The sequence below is a fragment of the Vidua chalybeata genome, chromosome 26 (assembly GCF_026979565.1).
Source record: "Vidua chalybeata isolate OUT-0048 chromosome 26, bVidCha1 merged haplotype, whole genome shotgun sequence".
Classification (NCBI taxonomy): Eukaryota; Metazoa; Chordata; class Aves; order Passeriformes; family Viduidae; genus Vidua; species Vidua chalybeata.
Genome location: NC_071555.1, coordinates 993,810 through 1,010,106, shown reverse-complemented (window position 1 = coordinate 1,010,106; position 16,297 = coordinate 993,810). Strand labels below are relative to the sequence as shown.

Here is a 16,297-nt window from a genome sequence, read left to right as displayed (position 1 = left end):
ATCCCAGCTCCTCCCCATCCCAGCTCCTCCCTATGGATAAACCCTCCCATCCCAGCTCCTCCCCATCCCAGCTGCTCCCCGTGGATCCCAGCTCACCCTGAGTCTCTTGATCCCGGCCCGTGTGATCTGCTGGCAGTCGTACAGCTCTATCCTCTCCAGGCTGTGGCAGCTCTTGAGGTGCTCCAGGGAGGCGTCGGTGATCAGGGGGCAGTTGTCCAGCTCGATCACCTCCAGGCGGTCGTGGGCGCAGGCGCCGTTGCCCAGGTGACGGATCCCGTCGTCCGTGATCAGCTCGCAGTGGGATAAACTCTGTCCCCAAAGAGAGGGGTTAAAGCCCAAAATCCAGCCAGAACCTCGCTGGGGATGGGAGGATGGTGCGTGGTTGCTGGGGCTGGGCTTGCTCCTTGCACTGGGCTCTGTGCTTTCTGAGGAGTGATGTGCTTCCAGCTCCAGCTTGCAGCTGGAGGGGGGAAATTCCTCCCTGGGAATTTCACAGGTGCCCAGAGAAGCTGTGGCTGCCCCCGGAACCCTGAAGTGCTCAAGGCCAGGCTGGATGGGGCTCGGAGCACCTGGGACAGCGGAAGGTGTCCCTGCCCGTGGGAACAGGAGGATCTTTAGGGTCCCTTCCACGGCTCCAGGGGGATGCAGCTCTGGAGGGATGAGACCCCCAGGGTGGCACAGAAATGCCAGCACAGCTGAGCTATGCAAGAACCCACCTTTGGGACACCTGTGGCCTCACCCACCGTGGGAAGGGCCCCGGCCCTGGGTCCAAGAAGCAGCAGGAACACGATGGCCCCCCCTCGGTGTGGATTTTCTGGGGGATTCACCTGGAAAGTCCTCGAGGAGGAAGCAGGGCCTGAGCCAGGAGCTGGAACTGGCTTTCCTGAGGGATGACTGCGCTGCAGAGCCCACATTCCCACACCTCCCAGGACAGGATCCCCCGTGGCACAAACCCAGGGGTGACAGAGCCCAAATTCCCAGAGATCCAGCCCCAAAGGAACGTGGATTCCCAGAGGCACCGAGCATTCCAGCTCCTGCCTGCCCTACAGGCTCCTCTCCCCCAGACAGACTGGCAGCTCCTGTGCAGGCAGATCCCACTTGGAATTCTGCTCCTGGGAGAATCCCCACAACCCTTTTCCTGCGGGGGCCTGGGGTGGGATTCCTGCGAGCAGCAGGGGAGGGACAAGAGGTTCCTCAGGGTCGGGTTTCCAGCAGGATTCTTCCAACTGTGAAGTCAGGCAGTGTTTAAAATCCATTTGTTTGGAGAAAGGAAATGCTGGAAGTGTCCCCTGGAATACTCACCAGGACCTGCAGCCGTGGACAGTGTATGGAAAGCTGGATTAGTGTGCTGTCTGTAATCTGGAAAAGAAGGAGAAGTCCTTTTATCCTGGTGCTGGGCACAAGGATTTGGGTTTTTTTTTTCTCTCCTACCAAAGCAAAACTGCAGGATTTTCCCTAATCCATGAGATCTCCCCACAGCCCCTCAGGAATCCAAACCACCCCCTGCCCTTGGAGAATTGGGATGCAGAGGCATCACTGGATTGTTTTTAGCTGATATCAGCTCCCAAATGTGCCTCTGGAAGGACAAGGAAGGCTCAGATTCCCTCTGAACACCCTAGAGATTGCCCAGCTCCTGGTTTTCTTCAGGAAGAAGGAATCCCACACAAAGGTTCCCAATCCCAAACCCCCACAGGAGCTGCCTTGGATGGATCTGTGCCCTGGCTCAGCTTTGCTTCTTCCTTTTAAGGGTTAATTCCCAATCCCTTCCTGCCTGGGCTGGTGTCATTCCCTCTTTATATCCCAAATTTCTGCCCAGGAATGCAGGGCATGGGGTCCAGCTGTTCCCAGGAATCACAATCCCATTCTCAGGCTCAATCCATTTCCAATCTACCCTTGGGCTTGGAGGTTTTTTCATGGAATTTTGAGTCAATTCCACCCTTTTCCCTGTAAATGCTTCAGCCCAGTTTGATTTCAATCCCTCAAAACCATTGCTGCTTCACAATTTCCAAATCAGGGGGAGCTCCCATTATTTTTAGCAAGATAAGATTCTTCTCTGGGATTTTCCCTTTAAAATCTGGGGTTTTCTCTCACAAACCCAGGATCTCTCACTATTAAATATTATTTACAGCACAGTTCCCATGGAATCCAAACCAAGGATAAAACCTCTTTCCCAACATTTTCCTCTCCAAATCCAGCCATTCTTCCCACTCAGGATTCCACATAAAGTTCTGATTTGGAGAAAATCTCCTAATTTTCCACCAATTTTCCACACTGCTGCAAGAGAAACAGCCTGAGGTGGCATTCCTACCTGGACACACTCTTCCAGATCCATTTTTTCAAGCTCATGGCAATTCTAGGAATAAAGAGAATTCCAAATACCCGTGGTGTGAAGTTCAGACAGCAAATATAAATATAAACCCATAAAAATTTAAATATAATAAATACAATAAATATAATTAATATAAATACATTCTATTACAAATATAAAGATAAACAGTATATGAAATATAAATATTGTAAATACAAATATAGAAACAATGAATAGCATTATAAACATATAAATCAAATATAATAAAATATAAATATAAATAAATATACCACCACAAAGATAGTTTGCTTTAAAAATTAAGGGGTTTCTCTATGAGATATCACTGCTGGAAGGAAAGTTTGCTGCTCCTTCTGAAGGAAAAAAAATTTCCTTTCTAAAGGAATTTTCTTTCTAAAGCAAATGTCACTCGTTTAAGGGTTTTTTAAATCATGGAGAGTAAAGGGAGTTACATTTGGACAAAACCAGTGAAGTTTATAACTAAAATATTTAACATTTCCTGTGGTTTGGATGCAAATCCTCCCAGGTGTGCGAGCCAGAACGATGCCAAATATCCCATAAAACCAAATTTTTGGACATTAAGCTTCAAACCCAAATGAAGAGTTTCCCCAAACCTACTGAGTTTTTTTTTTTTTTTTGCCATGAGAAGGAAGGAAGGAAAAGCAGGAGGGGAAGGAGGAACAGGGCTCTTACCCTGGCCAGGGTGGTGAAGCCCACGTCGGTCAGCTGGGAACACCTCGCCACTTCCAATATTCTGCAGGACACAAGGGAAGAATTTTGGAGCCCCAAAATCCCCGGAGAGGGCTGGGAATGACCTCAGGAGAGCCCTCCAGTCCCACCCCCTGGCCAGAGAGAGCAGCAGGGGACACGGGAATGTCTCCAGCCAGGGACACCCCACGTCCTCATGGAGCTGCTCTGGGCTCTGACACCCTCATGGGGAGGAATTCCCATGTGGGAGCTCTGGATGCTGAGAGTTTTAAACTTTCTGAGAGACTCTGACTCCCAGCACTTGACCTGAGGCTGTGGAGAAAGCTTCCAAAACTGACTGACAGCACTGGGGTTACGGGTGTGGAGTTGGTTAGGAGTGTGAGACAGCACAGGGTGGGAAACGTAGAGTTTGGGGTTTTAGAATATAGAAATAAAAATGGGGTGAGATGGAGGTTTTAGGGTGGAGACTGGTTGTTCTTCTTCACCTCCTTCTTCCTTCTTCATCACCTCCTTCTTCCTTCTTCTCCGTGGGTTTGGGTGGTGTTTTGTAACTGCACAGAGAAGTCCACAGTGCTGGCTTTGAGTGGTCAGTTATTGGGTTAAAATAATTGGGATTGGGTTAAAAGTGAAAATAATTTAGGTGTCATTTCTTAACTGGCTAGTTTAGCCTTAAAAGACCTTGCAGCAAGAGACAGTTGGCCATTTTGTGCCTTGCTAATGAGAGAGTGCAGAACTCAGTGCTGTGAGGCTGGAACGCTGAGAAGGAACAATGAACACCTGAGTGTGAACACAAACCATCCTCGCAAGTGCCTCAATCCCCACCCTGCCAGAGGCAGAAGCCAAAACCTGGCATTCCTCCTCTGGAATTTGGGGTGGGATTTCTCCTGGTTGAGTTTCTGCTCCTCATCCTGGCACCTCTGGAAAGGTTCACCCAGTCCCACATTTTCTTCCTGGATACACATGGAGCCTGTGGGCACCATGCTGGGAGCTCTTTTAAACCCCAAGAATTTGGGGACAACCCAAAAAATCACAACCACCCTGTTCCAAAAACCTGGGAAAAGCTCAGAGACAAAAACTGGGAAAACCTTTGGGGGTGAAATGGCTCAGGGACCACCCTGGACCCTCTGCTGAGTGCTCCATGGGGGAAATGCTGGGAGAACTCACCGGAGGCGTGGGCAGTTCTGTCCCAGGGCGTTGAGGATGGCATCAGTGATGTTGGAGCAGCCAGAAGCACACAGGGACTGCAGCTTGTGGCAGCCCCTGCAGATGGTGATGAGCCCATCGTCCGTGATTTGCTGCCAGGGAAACCACAGCTGCCTCAATCCTGGCAGGATTTGTCTCTCCCAGTTCCAAATTCCAGCTCTTTTTGGCCCAGAATTGTTATGGAAATGTTTCACCCCAAAATTATTATGGAGATGTTTCACTGGAGCAGCAGAGGGAGGATAAACCCCGCTGGATTTGGGAATATCAGGGAAGGGATTTGCAGGGAAATGTTTTGGAGCTGGACATGGCGAGGGATGGTGGAAGGTGCTGAGAGTCCTGCAGGGCTTTGCAATTCCTGCTTGGAAAGACACAGGGGGTCTGTCCATCCCTGCCCCTGGGCACAGGGGGTCTGTCCATGGACACAGGGGGTCTGTCCATCCCTGTCCTTGGGCACAGGGGGTCTGTCCATCCCTGTCCCTGGGCACAGGGGGTCTGTCCATGGACACAGGGGGTCTGTCCATCCCTGTCCTTGGGCACAGGGGGTCTGTCCATCCCTGTCCCTGGGCACAGGGGGTCTGTCCATCCCTGTCCCTGGGCACAGGGGGTCTGTCCATCCCTGTCCTTGGGCACAGGGGGTCTGTCCATCCCTGTCCCTGGGCACAGGGGGTCTGTCCATCCCTGTCCCTGGGCACAGGGGGTCTGTCCATCCCTGCCCCTGGGCACAGGGGGTCTGTCCATCCCTGTCCCTGGGCACAGGGGGTCTGTCCATCCCTGCCCCTGGGCACAGGGGGTCTGTCCATCCCTGCCCCTGGGCACAGGGGGTCTGTCCATGGACACAGGGGGTCTGTCCATCCCTGTCCTTGGGCACAGGGGGTCTGTCCATCCCTGTCCATGGACACAGGGGGTCTGTCCATCCCTATCCTTGGACACAGGGGGTCTGTCCATCCCTATCCCTGGACACAGGGGGTCCATCCATCCCTGTTCCTGTGTCAGACTGTGGTGGCACAGACAGAGAGCCCGTGCCAATCTATTTTTTTTGGCATAAACACACGTTTTTGGCACTGCAGAGCTGGTTGAGGGCCCTTCTGTGCAGGAGAAGTGTCTCTGTGGGCTCAGTTCTGCACGGGGATGAGAGGAGAGGCCTGGCAGCATCAGCCCAGCCTGATGGGAAGGATTTTTCCAGCTCATCCCACAGAGAAGTTCAGAGGGAAGAGAGAAACACCCTCGACACAGCAAAGGTGAGGGGCTCAGTGCCCCTGACGTGCCACCAAGGAGCTGCTGGTGACAAGTGGGCAGGGGATGGAGCACATTCCATGAGGGAATGCCAGGCTGGGAATCCTGGGCAGTGCCACTCACCAGGCAGGTCTGCAGGTTCAGGGTCACCAGCTCAGGACAGTGGGCACCGATGAACTTGAGGGCCTCGTCCTCCAGCTGGAAGGGAAACCACAGGGATGGGAACTGGGAGCACTGGGATGTGGGAATTAAAGCTGGGACAGCAGGAAGTGGGGATTTCCTCTGGGGAGGAGGGAAATGCAGCACAGGAGCAGCAGCACCAGGAGTGTTCCTGCCTTCTACCCCACCAGGAGCAGAGCCTGGCCCCAGCAGCCAGAGGAAAGGACTGCCATGAAACCCCCCGAGCCCAGATCTGGCCATGGATCCCAGTGACCTCCTCCAAAGGATCAGTGGGAAAAGGGAAATCGGGATAAAAGGATTCTCCAGCTCCACAAGTGGTTTATTCCCTGTCCCACTCCTGGGGACTGTGGAAGAACTTCCACACCAGCACCTGATCTCCAGCACCGTGGGGATTTTGGAGAAGGGAGTAACCCAAATCCCTGGCTTTCCATGCCCGCACTCTGAGGAGCAGCAGGGCAGCCCAGCCATGCCCATTCCCACTTTTCCAGAGCTGTACCTGGGTGCAGCCCTTGAGGGACAGGACCCGGAGCCCCCCGCAGCCCCGCACCAGCGCCTGGATCCCGTCCTTGGTCACTTGGTCGCACCAGGAGATGATGAGCTGTTCCAGCAGCGGGCATCCCTCGCTGGGGACACAGGGACACACATGGAAAGCTCATTTGCCTCGGGGACAAATCCTGCTCCAAGCCAGAAGCTGTGCTGTTCCCATTTCTGGGAGCCACAGAGCACAGCTGCAGCCAGCAGGGGACACCGGGCAAAGCCCCGCTCCAGAGGGAGGCTCTGCTGGAATGCTGGGTTGGCTGGAGGATCTCAGAGGTCTTTTCCAGACCTCTTAATGATCCTAAAATTCCACGGAAAATCCCTGCTGCCAGCTCCTACCTGAGTGCTTTCAGGGACAGGTTGGTTATGGAGGTGCAGGAAGCCAAATCCAGGTGCCTGAGTTTGGAGCAGAACTTGCTGAGGCTGGTGCAGGTGCTGCAAGAGACACACGGGGACATTCCTGCAATGGATTCATCCCAGGCCACAGAAATCCCATGGGATGGGCAGGCTGGGGTGAGGATGGAGGTGGGAACCTGGCACACGGTGCCCAGAGCAGCTGGGGCTGCCCCTGGATCCCTGGCAGTGCCCAGGGCCAGGCTGGACAGGGTTTGGAGCAGCCTGGGACAGTGGGAGGTGTCCCTGCCATGGCAGGGGGGGGAATGGATGGGATTTAAGGCTCCTTCCAACCCAAACCATTCCATGATTCCATGGAAAAGCTCCCCCACCCCTCAAGCCTGGCTTTTTTGGCAGCCAGGGAAGAGCTTTACTCACGCGTCCGTGATCTTGGTACAACCATTGAGGTTCAACACTTCGATGTTCCTGCAGTTCTGGGCAAAGGTCCTGGGGTGAAGGAAAAGGAAAACGCTGGATTTGTCAGGCAATGGAATTCCAGGTGGTTTATAACATGTCAGAACAGAGATTTACAAACCTGATTGAAGAAGAAAACAGAGAAAATCAAGAAGGAAATCAAGAAGAAAACCATGAAAATCAAAAGAATCAAGAAAAAAGAAAGGAATCAAGAAAATCCAGAAGAAAATGAGGATGAAAATTAGGATTAAGATCAAGAAAAGAATCAAGAAAGAAGAAAATCCAGAAGAAAATGCAGAAGATCAAGAAAGAAGGAAATAATCAAGAATAAAAGAATCAAGAAAACCAAGGACAAACCCCAAGAAAACCAGGAAGGAAATCAAGAATGAAATCAAGAAAGAAGAAAGGAATAAAGAAAGAAGAATCAAGAGAATCGAGAAGAAAATCAAGAAAGAATAAAAAAATCAAGGGAAGAATCTAGAAAGAAGAAAATGCTGCACAAAACCAGGAACAAACCCAAGCAAATCCCTGATTTCTGCTGCCCCACGTCCTGCCCTGGGATGTCCCAGCCTGGGGGCACCACATTCACTCAGCTCCCATCAGGCTCAGCCTCAGCCCTTGGCTTTGCTTTAATGGGAACTGAGAGAAGTGGCTGCTGGGTGAGGTTAAAATAAATTTATTTATAAATATATAAATTTATAATAAATATATTTATAGCGTTTATATTTTAGATTTGTTAAATTTGTATTTATTATTTAATTGATTAATTTATTCAATTTTCATTTATTCATATCAAGTAATCGATTTTATATTTAGTGGTAATATAATAACACTTATATTAATGAATATAATGTTTATATATTAATTATTATATATATTTATAATATATATATAAAATATAAATATTAATATTTATAGAACACATAGTTAATAATTATATTGTTAGTAATAATAGTATTATTATTACTAATATTTATAATTAAATTATAAATTATATGTATTTAAATTATAAATATAAATTATATTTATATTAATATGATATTTATAGTAATTGAGTTATTATTTAATAATTTTATTTCTATTATATTAAACATATATTTATCGATATATTTATATATAAACATATACATGTATTTACAAATTTAATTTTTATTTTTATTTACTATTTAATTTTTTAGATGAAACCGCAATGAGTTAAATGATAAAACAAGACAAATTCAATGATAAAAATGATGAATGAAAGAATTTTAAAAAAAGTAATTAAATGAGAAATGAATAATGTCTGTGACTGCTCTCCAGGTTTGACATCCCGAGGCTCTCGGACCCGAAGGGGATCAATTCTCCCCATTTCATTCTCGGGATAAATGGGGATTTTGCTCCTGCAGCCCATCCCAAGGTACCTTAGGGCGTTGTCCCCCACTCCCAGGCAGCCCCGCAGGCTCAGCTTCCGCAGGAATCCCCCACATCTCTTGGAAATGTTCTCCACCACTCGGCCCTGGGGAGACAGGAGGAGCCCGTGAGACCCCCAGACCCCCAGGGAGCGCGGGAGAGCGTCCTGCAGGTAACAGCCATTTGTTACTGGGGGGCAAAGGGGATGGGGATCCCCTGGGAACGGGCGAAGGGAGGGGCAGGAGGGTGATCCAGCTCCTGGAGAGCCAAGGAGCAACCACCTAAAGCAAAGCACAGGAAGCATTCTGAGAAATTTCCCCCATTCTGGAGCTCCTGGACATGGGCACTGACCCCCCAAGGAAGGTGAGAGGAGCCACAGCCCCGATTTCCAGCACAGCCAGTGGATAAACTCCAATTTCCATCCCAAACAGAGATGAGCAGAACCAGCCCACGAGTTCTGCTCCTGCGGGAAAAGAGGCTCAACCATTTGTGCTCCAGAGATCCAGAAAAGGGCTTTTCATTTCAAATCTGGACCCAAAGACCCCGTTACAGCCAGGATTTACCTTTCCCCTGGGACTACAGGGCAAAACCACTGGAGAATATTTGCACCAAAAACTCAGAACCTTCCCCTGCACTTTGGCTGCTCCTCACAGAGCAGGAGCATCCCTCGGTCCTTCCAGGACTAGCTGGCATTTGGGACCTCTGAGAGATGAGGATTTTCTTACAGAATCTCTTTTCTAGTCTAAAAGAAAACCCCAAATCAGCTCAAAACCAGGCTCAGCACAACACAACTCCACCATCAGACCCTGGGCTGGCCAGGTGAGCTCTGGGACACCACGGGAGCAACTCCATGGCTGATGCTCGACCTCCAGAGCCCTGAAAAGAGGCTGGAAAAGCTGAAACACTCCCTGGTTCTGCAATTCTATATTAAATTCTATATTCTACATTCAATTCTATATTAAATTCTATATTCTACATTCAATTCTATGGTCTATTCTACATTTTATAGTCAATTCTATATTAAATTCTATTTTCTATTTTCTATTCAATTCTATATTCTATATTCTATTCTATATTCAATTATGTATTCTATATTCTATATTTTATATTCAATTCTATATTCTGTTATAGCAAGCCTATAAATTCTGCTCAAATTAGAGGAGCCAAACGTGTTTCTGTGAAGAATTTACATGGACTGATGGATTTAACTCCGTTACAGCAGAGCCCGAGGAGGCCCAGCAGGAACTTTGAGGTGAGGTACAACAAATTTTGTTTTCAGAGGGGAAGCCTGGGCTTAGGCAAGAACTGGGGTTTGATGTGCAGGGACATGAAAACCACCCCAGAAGCACTGAGGAATGGGAAAAGCCTGGTTTGTATTCCCAGCCTCTCCCTCCTCCCAGGCTCAGCTGCTCAGTCCCACCTCCTGCCACTCCACACATCAGGAACCCTGAAACTCCACTCCAAAGAAACAATTCCACGGGTCTGGGATGTTTAGGGCACGTTATGAGGTGAAGGATTCATTATGAAGACCCCAAATCCCCCATTTCCTTCCCCCAGGCCACTCAGAGCCTGCTGAGGTGACAGTGCCACCTCCTGCTCCTCACCCCTGACTCTCAGCTGCACAAAGGGATTATTTTAACACTTTCCTACAAAATCAGGATTTCCCCCAAGGTCAGAACCCTCACTCAGCAGCTCTGCTTGAAGCCTCTGTCTACCACAAGTTAAAGCCACACATTCCCCATTTCCCTCCAATGGGAAATGTTCTCAGTCTCCCTCCTCCAAGGTGTTTTAAACAGGATAAAAAATCCTGAGATTTTTTTTTAAGCATTGAGGGTTTTCCTCACCCATTTTCCTGCTTAAGGCAATTTGAATTTTCAGCCTCCATCCCCACTGCTGCTGCAGAATCCACATCCCACAGGTTCAGCCACAATGGAGCAGCTCCAAAGCTGCATCTTTTAGGGACTATTTGGACCTTGTCTTTCCCAAATCATCTTCACTTCAATTTCAATTTTTGGTATTAAAGATACAAATATTTCAGGCCCTGATTCAACAGACATTCAGCCCTCATGATCTTATCTGAGTGCAAGGAGCAGTAGCTTAAATTCTCTTCCATACAAGCAGCAGTTTAAAAAAAAAAAGAGTACCTTTTCTACTAATTTCTGTTTTCAGAACACACAAAAACTACTTTCCTTCCATTACTAGCTTTAGGTCTTGCTAGGGATACAGAATTCTGTCCATTTTCAAAAGCTGAATGGATTGCCAAGACTTTAAAAGACTCCTTGAAGCTGAAGAGCTGAAATTAATGATTTCTATCTCCAGGGAAGGTAGGAAGGGTTACACTGGGAGTATTAATCCATTCGAGGCTGTAATTACATTTTAACAAGAAAAAAGGGGTTTGTATGTCACTTTATACCTCAATATCCCTCTGGAAATCAAACAGGTCGATTCGCTGCCAGTTACTGCCATCCAGGGCCAGAACATTCCATGCCTTTATTGGGGGAAAAAATGTAAATGTGTGGTTAATATAAAAAAAAAAAAAAAAAAAAAAAAAAAGGTCAGTGGAGACCTAGTCCCAGTTTGTTCCTTTGAGAAACAACATTCTGTCCCAGGTGGGAAAGCAACAGGTAATTGTAGCCAGCAGGGAGAACTGAGCAGGCACCAGGAGCACTTGCAGGGAGCTTGGTGCCCTCAAAACTCAGAATTCTGAGTCCCCCAGGCAGGGAAGAGGTGCCCTGGCTGCTTCCACTCCCTTGGGAGGTGCAGCTGTGAGCCAGGAGAGTGCCTGGAGCTCAGGCACCTTCACATTCCTGGCTGGAATTTCCTCCCCAGCACCTCAGAGGCCACCTGGGCACAGGTGAGTCCTCCAGGGGCCCCCGCAGCTGCACTGCCCAAGGGTTTGGTGTTTGTTTAAATCACCAAAATCTGCCTGCTCCCTGCTCCAAAGGACAGGCAGGAGCTCGGGGCTGCTGGCTGTGCCCTCAGCCAGGTGGGGAGCACAGAGCTGAATTTAGAGTTTCAGTTACTCATCAAGGTGAACAAGGGGATCTTGTAGTAACCAGGAGGCAGCGTTGTGCAAGAGCCAGGGGGAAACACGGGGGGGATTTCCCATCCCAAATCCCTCCTGCACCGAGCTCCTCCCCAGCACAGAGCAGCAGCTCCTGGGCAGGAGTTAGGGCAGAGTTACGACATGACAGAAGTGAGCATTAATTGAGTTTTTGGGGTTTAAACCTCACTGCTGATGTTTGTTTTAAGGTCTGGTTATGGCCAGGAGAGAAGCAGTAGGAAATGCCCCAGTGGCTGCATAATTCCATGGGCAGTGCAGGGAACGTTCCAGAACGTTGCTGCACATCCCTGCAGGAACTGCCTGTGCTGTGCCATGGAATGGCTGCCGTGCTCCCTGTGCAAACAGGAGCTGGGACAGGCCAGGAGAACACCCTGACATTGGCAAAGAATCCCTGACAGCCCATTCTGGCCAGACTGCTCTGCTGGATTTCAGCTGGGAGCTCTTTCCCTGTGTTAGTCAGGTGGCAACTGTAATGCCCAGACACCACACAGGGTAATTTTTTAATGTAATTAACAACATTTAATCATATTTTCTTTTTTTTTTTTTTTAATTCCAATGTGCTTAGAGTAATTAAATGAGTGGTGATTGAGGTTTGGAGCCAGACTGATGGGTTTGTGCAGGTGTCACCCAGCCAGGATGGTGAACACAGCACTCCAACACCTTCCCTGGATCATCACCCCACCCTTGCTTGTGCTGCTTCCCCTGGGAGTTACCAGACACTGGCAGGAAAAAGCACCTGAAGAATCTGGCAGCTCCAGATAACTGAACCTTCCAGTCCAGCTGGAGGAATTCTCCCAGACAAATAATCCAAGTTGGGTTTCATTTGCTGAAGCCCACGAAGGATAAGAACAACCCCTCACTTTATTTCCATGCTTACTCCAACTACATCCAAGGAGAGAATGAACTTTCATTGGCTGTGCAGCATCTCTGTGAACTAAAATTCCTGTGTTTCCACCAAAACCCACAGGATGCCATTCTGGGCTCATCCCACGTTGGGGGTTCAGCAGGGTGAGCTCCCTGTAAAACCCAGAATGAGGGGAAAGTTCTGGGCAAAACATCAGCCCCTTCCCCTTTGTACCTGGGACACTGGAAAATGCTATTCCAGCTTGGAATTCCCCTTCACTGGTGCTATGGGAATTTTCCAGGACTGCCAGGGGACACTAAATAATCCCAGCTGAGTGGCACAAAGCTCCCTGGCCCAACCCCCCTGGAGAGGGAGGATTGTCACCCAAATGCAACCCCCTGCTAAAATCCACCAGGAAAGAGGAAGGTTCTTACCCTGGAAACTTGAGCACAACGACACAGAGTGACCACATCCAGGAAAGAGAAAATTCTGGAACAGAAATAAGAGATACCTTATAGGTTATTGGCATTTAAAACAAAAGGGGATGTGGAAAACAAAGCCGGGGGAGGAAAAAAAAAATGACTGGGACAGCAAAACTTCTTTGTGATTTGGCTGAAAGCTGAACTGTGAAAGGAAGTGCAGAGGCAGCAGTTCCCAAATGGAAAGAAAACACGGCCATGGAGGCACTGGGCAACAGAAACCTCACACCTGGGAGTGGGTCCTGACCCCAAATCAGTGACTGCTCACCCCAAGTGACCCTTGCAGGAGCACCACACTGAGCCAGGACGTGGAGCACCACCAGGGATGCTGGGCTGGCTCTGACTCCACACAGGAGTGACTCCAGCACCTTCAGCAACTGCTCCCAAAAGTGGGCAGTGCCATCCCTCACTACCAGCTCCCAAAAGTGGGCAGTGCCATCCCTCACTACCAGCTTTGGGAATGGGACTGTGCCATCCCTCATTACTCGCTCTGGGATCAGGGCAGTGCCATCCCTCATTGCTCACTCTGGGATCAGGGCAGTGCCATCCCTCATTGCTCACTCTGGGATCAGGGCAGTGCCATCCCTCAGTGTGGGCAGTGCCACCCCTCACTGCTCACTCTGGGATCAGGGCAGTGCCATCCCTCAGTGTGGGCAGTGCCATCCCTCACTGCTCACTCTGGGATCAGGGCAGTGCCACCCCTCACTGCTCTCTCTGGAGCAGGGCAGTGCCACCCCTCACTGCTCTCTCTGGAGCAGGGCAGTGCCACCCCTCACTGCTCTCTCTGGAGCAGGGCAGTGCCATCCCTCACTGCTCACTCTGGGATCAGGGCAGTGCCATCCCTCACTGCTCTCTCTGGGAGCAGGGCAGTGCCATCCCTCACTGGTCTCTCTGGGATCAGGGCAGTGCCATCCCTCACTGCTCACTCTGGGATCAGGGCAGTGCCATCCCTCACTGCTCTCTCTGGGATCAGGGCAGTGCCATCCCTCACTGCTCTCTCTGGAGCAGGGCAGTGCCATCCCTCACTGGTCTCTCTGGGATCAGGGCAGTGCCATCCCTCACTGCTCACTCTGGGATCAGGGCAGTGCCATCCCTCACTGCTCTCTCTGGGATCAGGGCAGTGCCATCCCTCACTGCTCACTCTGGGATCAGGGCAGTGCCATCCCTCACTGCTCACTCTGGGATCAGGGCAGTGCCACCCCTCACTGCTCTCTCTGGAGCAGGGCAGTGCCACAGCCCGGTTTCGGTGCCCGGATCATTCCTGGTTTCCCAGCAGTGATCCCAGGGAGGATCCCAGCTCTGCTGGGAGGGAAGGCTGGGCCAGCTGGGATTGCTCATCCTGGAGAAGTGCAGGGTGACCTAACTGTGGCCCTGCCAGCACCTGAAGGGGTACAGGGAAGATGGAGAGGGGACGTTTCCAAGGGCCTGCAGTGCCAGGACAGGGGGAATGGGCTTAAACTGCCAGAGGGCAAGGCTGGATGGGATACTGGGAAGAAATTCCTCCCTGTGAGGGTGGGGAGGGGCTGGAATGGGTTTCCCAGAGAAGCTGTGGCTGCCCCTGGATGCCTGGAAGTGTCCCAGGCCAGGCTGGACAGGGCTTGGAGCAGCCTGGGGCAGCGGGAGGTGTCCCATGGTGGGGCTGGGAGTGAATGGGCTTTAAGGTCCCTTCCAGCTCAAACCATTCCAGGATTTTGCACTTCCACAATTGGCAGAGCCAGATGTGCTCGGCCAGGAGGGCCAATGACACCGTGGTCACTCCTGAGTGGCACCATGGGCCAAGGGCACAGCCCGGGGACCCGGCCAACGCCCAGGACTGGGATTATTATTGGGATAAAGGAACTACACAGCTGAGACTGCCAGCATTTCCCCTGGGATCACATCACACCCCCCCAGCTGTGGATGCAGGAAGCACCAAGCCCATGGGAAGCTCCCAGTCTGCACCAAGACATCAATAATGGATAAAATTCAATGGGATTTCAATGTCATTTCATGGTTTGTGGTTATTCAAACAATCGTGTCCCAAACCAGACGAGGTCAAGTGCAGGGTGGGAGGACATCAAGGTCTTGTTCCCTTTGGGAACAATTATAAAACTGGAGTTTTTGCAAAGTTAATACAAGAGTTCAACCACAACATGCTTTATTATTTTAATTTAATATTTTCAACTTGAAGGCCACCCGAAAGAGAAGGCAAATGTTGTCAGCCACAAGGCTCCTGAGAAGCAGGGATGGAAAAAGCCCTTCAGAACCACCAGTACTGGGGGGAAAGGATGTTCCTGATGGAGGGTAAATGCAGATTATTTATCAGACCATCGATGCTAAAGGTATCACACAGCAGCAGCCAGCTAAATCAGATGAACAGCCACGTTCCCTCCTGTGCTCATGCACTTCCCAGGGATACCCATGGATCCAAGGAGCTAAGGGGTTAAGATCCAAGGGGTTCAAGGCACTTCTGATCTCTCCATGAGACGAATCTTGACAGTGATGTGCTGGGGAAAAGCTCTGCAGAGGAGCCCACGTGCACTTTAACACTGTCAGGAATCCCAGATTCTGGATTTCAGAGCAGTTCCATCCTCCCTGCCTACAGACAAGGCTCCCCCTGAGCCCAAAGTCATTTACTGGTGTCCAAGGGTTTATTCAGCACCATGTCCATGCACAACAGTACCAGGAAAGGCTGGGAAATGAGAGAAGTTGGGGAAAATTCTTACTTTCAAATTCCTGTCGTAGGAGAAAATAAAACTTCAAATTCTATGGGTCACTCACTATGGAAGTTGTCTCTATTTCCATTAAAATTCCTTACTCCGTGGGAATCCCAGACTGTTAATGATCACCTCATCCCTCTATCAGGGCTGGGAGATCTGGGATAAATTCTCCTCCACTTCCTGCTCCTCCCTTGCCAGCCTGCCCACACATCAGCAGGGATTCACCCTGGCCAAACCCTCACCTCTCTGCCTTCCCCAGCACAGAGATCTCAGCTCTGAGGAGCTCCAGAGACTTTCCCAGTGTTCCCTCAGCTCCTCCTGCACTTCTCCAAGACCCTGAGTCGATGATTCAGCAGAATCAGGCTGCAAGAAGGACTTTTTCACAGCAGGCACTCCCTGGTTGTGGATTTTCATCATTTCAGGATCCAGCTGCTCCCCATGGACCAGGAAGAGCAGCAGGAGCCCAGGTAAAGTCCTGCAGGCACCATGACCTGAGCTGAGAATTCCCCTGCAGCCCTGAGGATGGGATTTTCTTGATCCAAGGAACTGCTGGACAACACTAAAATACCCCAAACCCTACAAATGAACAGTGCCTGAGCTGCAGCAGAAGGCTGATCAGCACTACTCAAATGATTTTTCCCAATTCTGCATTAACAGGCCCAAAGGCACCGTGCTGGGACATTTATTTTTTCACCCAAACAGGATTCCTGTCCTGCTCACAGCTGCCTGGTGAGCCCTTTTACATTGGTCTTTTTATTCTTCAGAGTTCACAGCGGAGAAAATAATCCACAAAATTATCTTCAAACACTGATCACAGATGAAGGCAGA

General features: G+C 49.9%; 1 protein-coding gene across 6 annotated transcripts in view; it reads right to left on the bottom strand.

Annotated features, from left to right (window-relative positions):
- Window positions 1-16,297, bottom strand: part of FBXL20 (F-box and leucine rich repeat protein 20) — a 38,429-nt gene that overhangs the window by 3,522 nt on the left and 18,610 nt on the right. For all 6 annotated transcript variants that reach the window (XR_008434913.1, XM_053964978.1, XM_053964981.1 and 3 more), the window contains exons 3-14: window positions 12,726-12,780; window positions 10,797-10,871; window positions 8,395-8,489; window positions 6,959-7,027; window positions 6,527-6,622; window positions 6,147-6,273; window positions 5,594-5,668; window positions 4,199-4,329; window positions 3,020-3,080; window positions 2,309-2,353; window positions 1,303-1,359; window positions 97-309 (exon numbers count right to left, since the gene is read on the bottom strand). Coding sequence is in view for 5 of the 6 variants with exons in the window: in XM_053964978.1 (XP_053820953.1) it covers window positions 97-309; window positions 1,303-1,359; window positions 2,309-2,353; window positions 3,020-3,080; window positions 4,199-4,329; window positions 5,594-5,668; window positions 6,147-6,273; window positions 6,527-6,622; window positions 6,959-7,027; window positions 8,395-8,489; window positions 10,797-10,871; window positions 12,726-12,780 (1,099 nt within the window). In the remaining variant the exon portion in view is untranslated. The remainder of the gene's footprint in view (window positions 1-96; window positions 310-1,302; window positions 1,360-2,308; window positions 2,354-3,019; window positions 3,081-4,198; window positions 4,330-5,593; window positions 5,669-6,146; window positions 6,274-6,526; window positions 6,623-6,958; window positions 7,028-8,394; window positions 8,490-10,796; window positions 10,872-12,725; window positions 12,781-16,297) is intronic.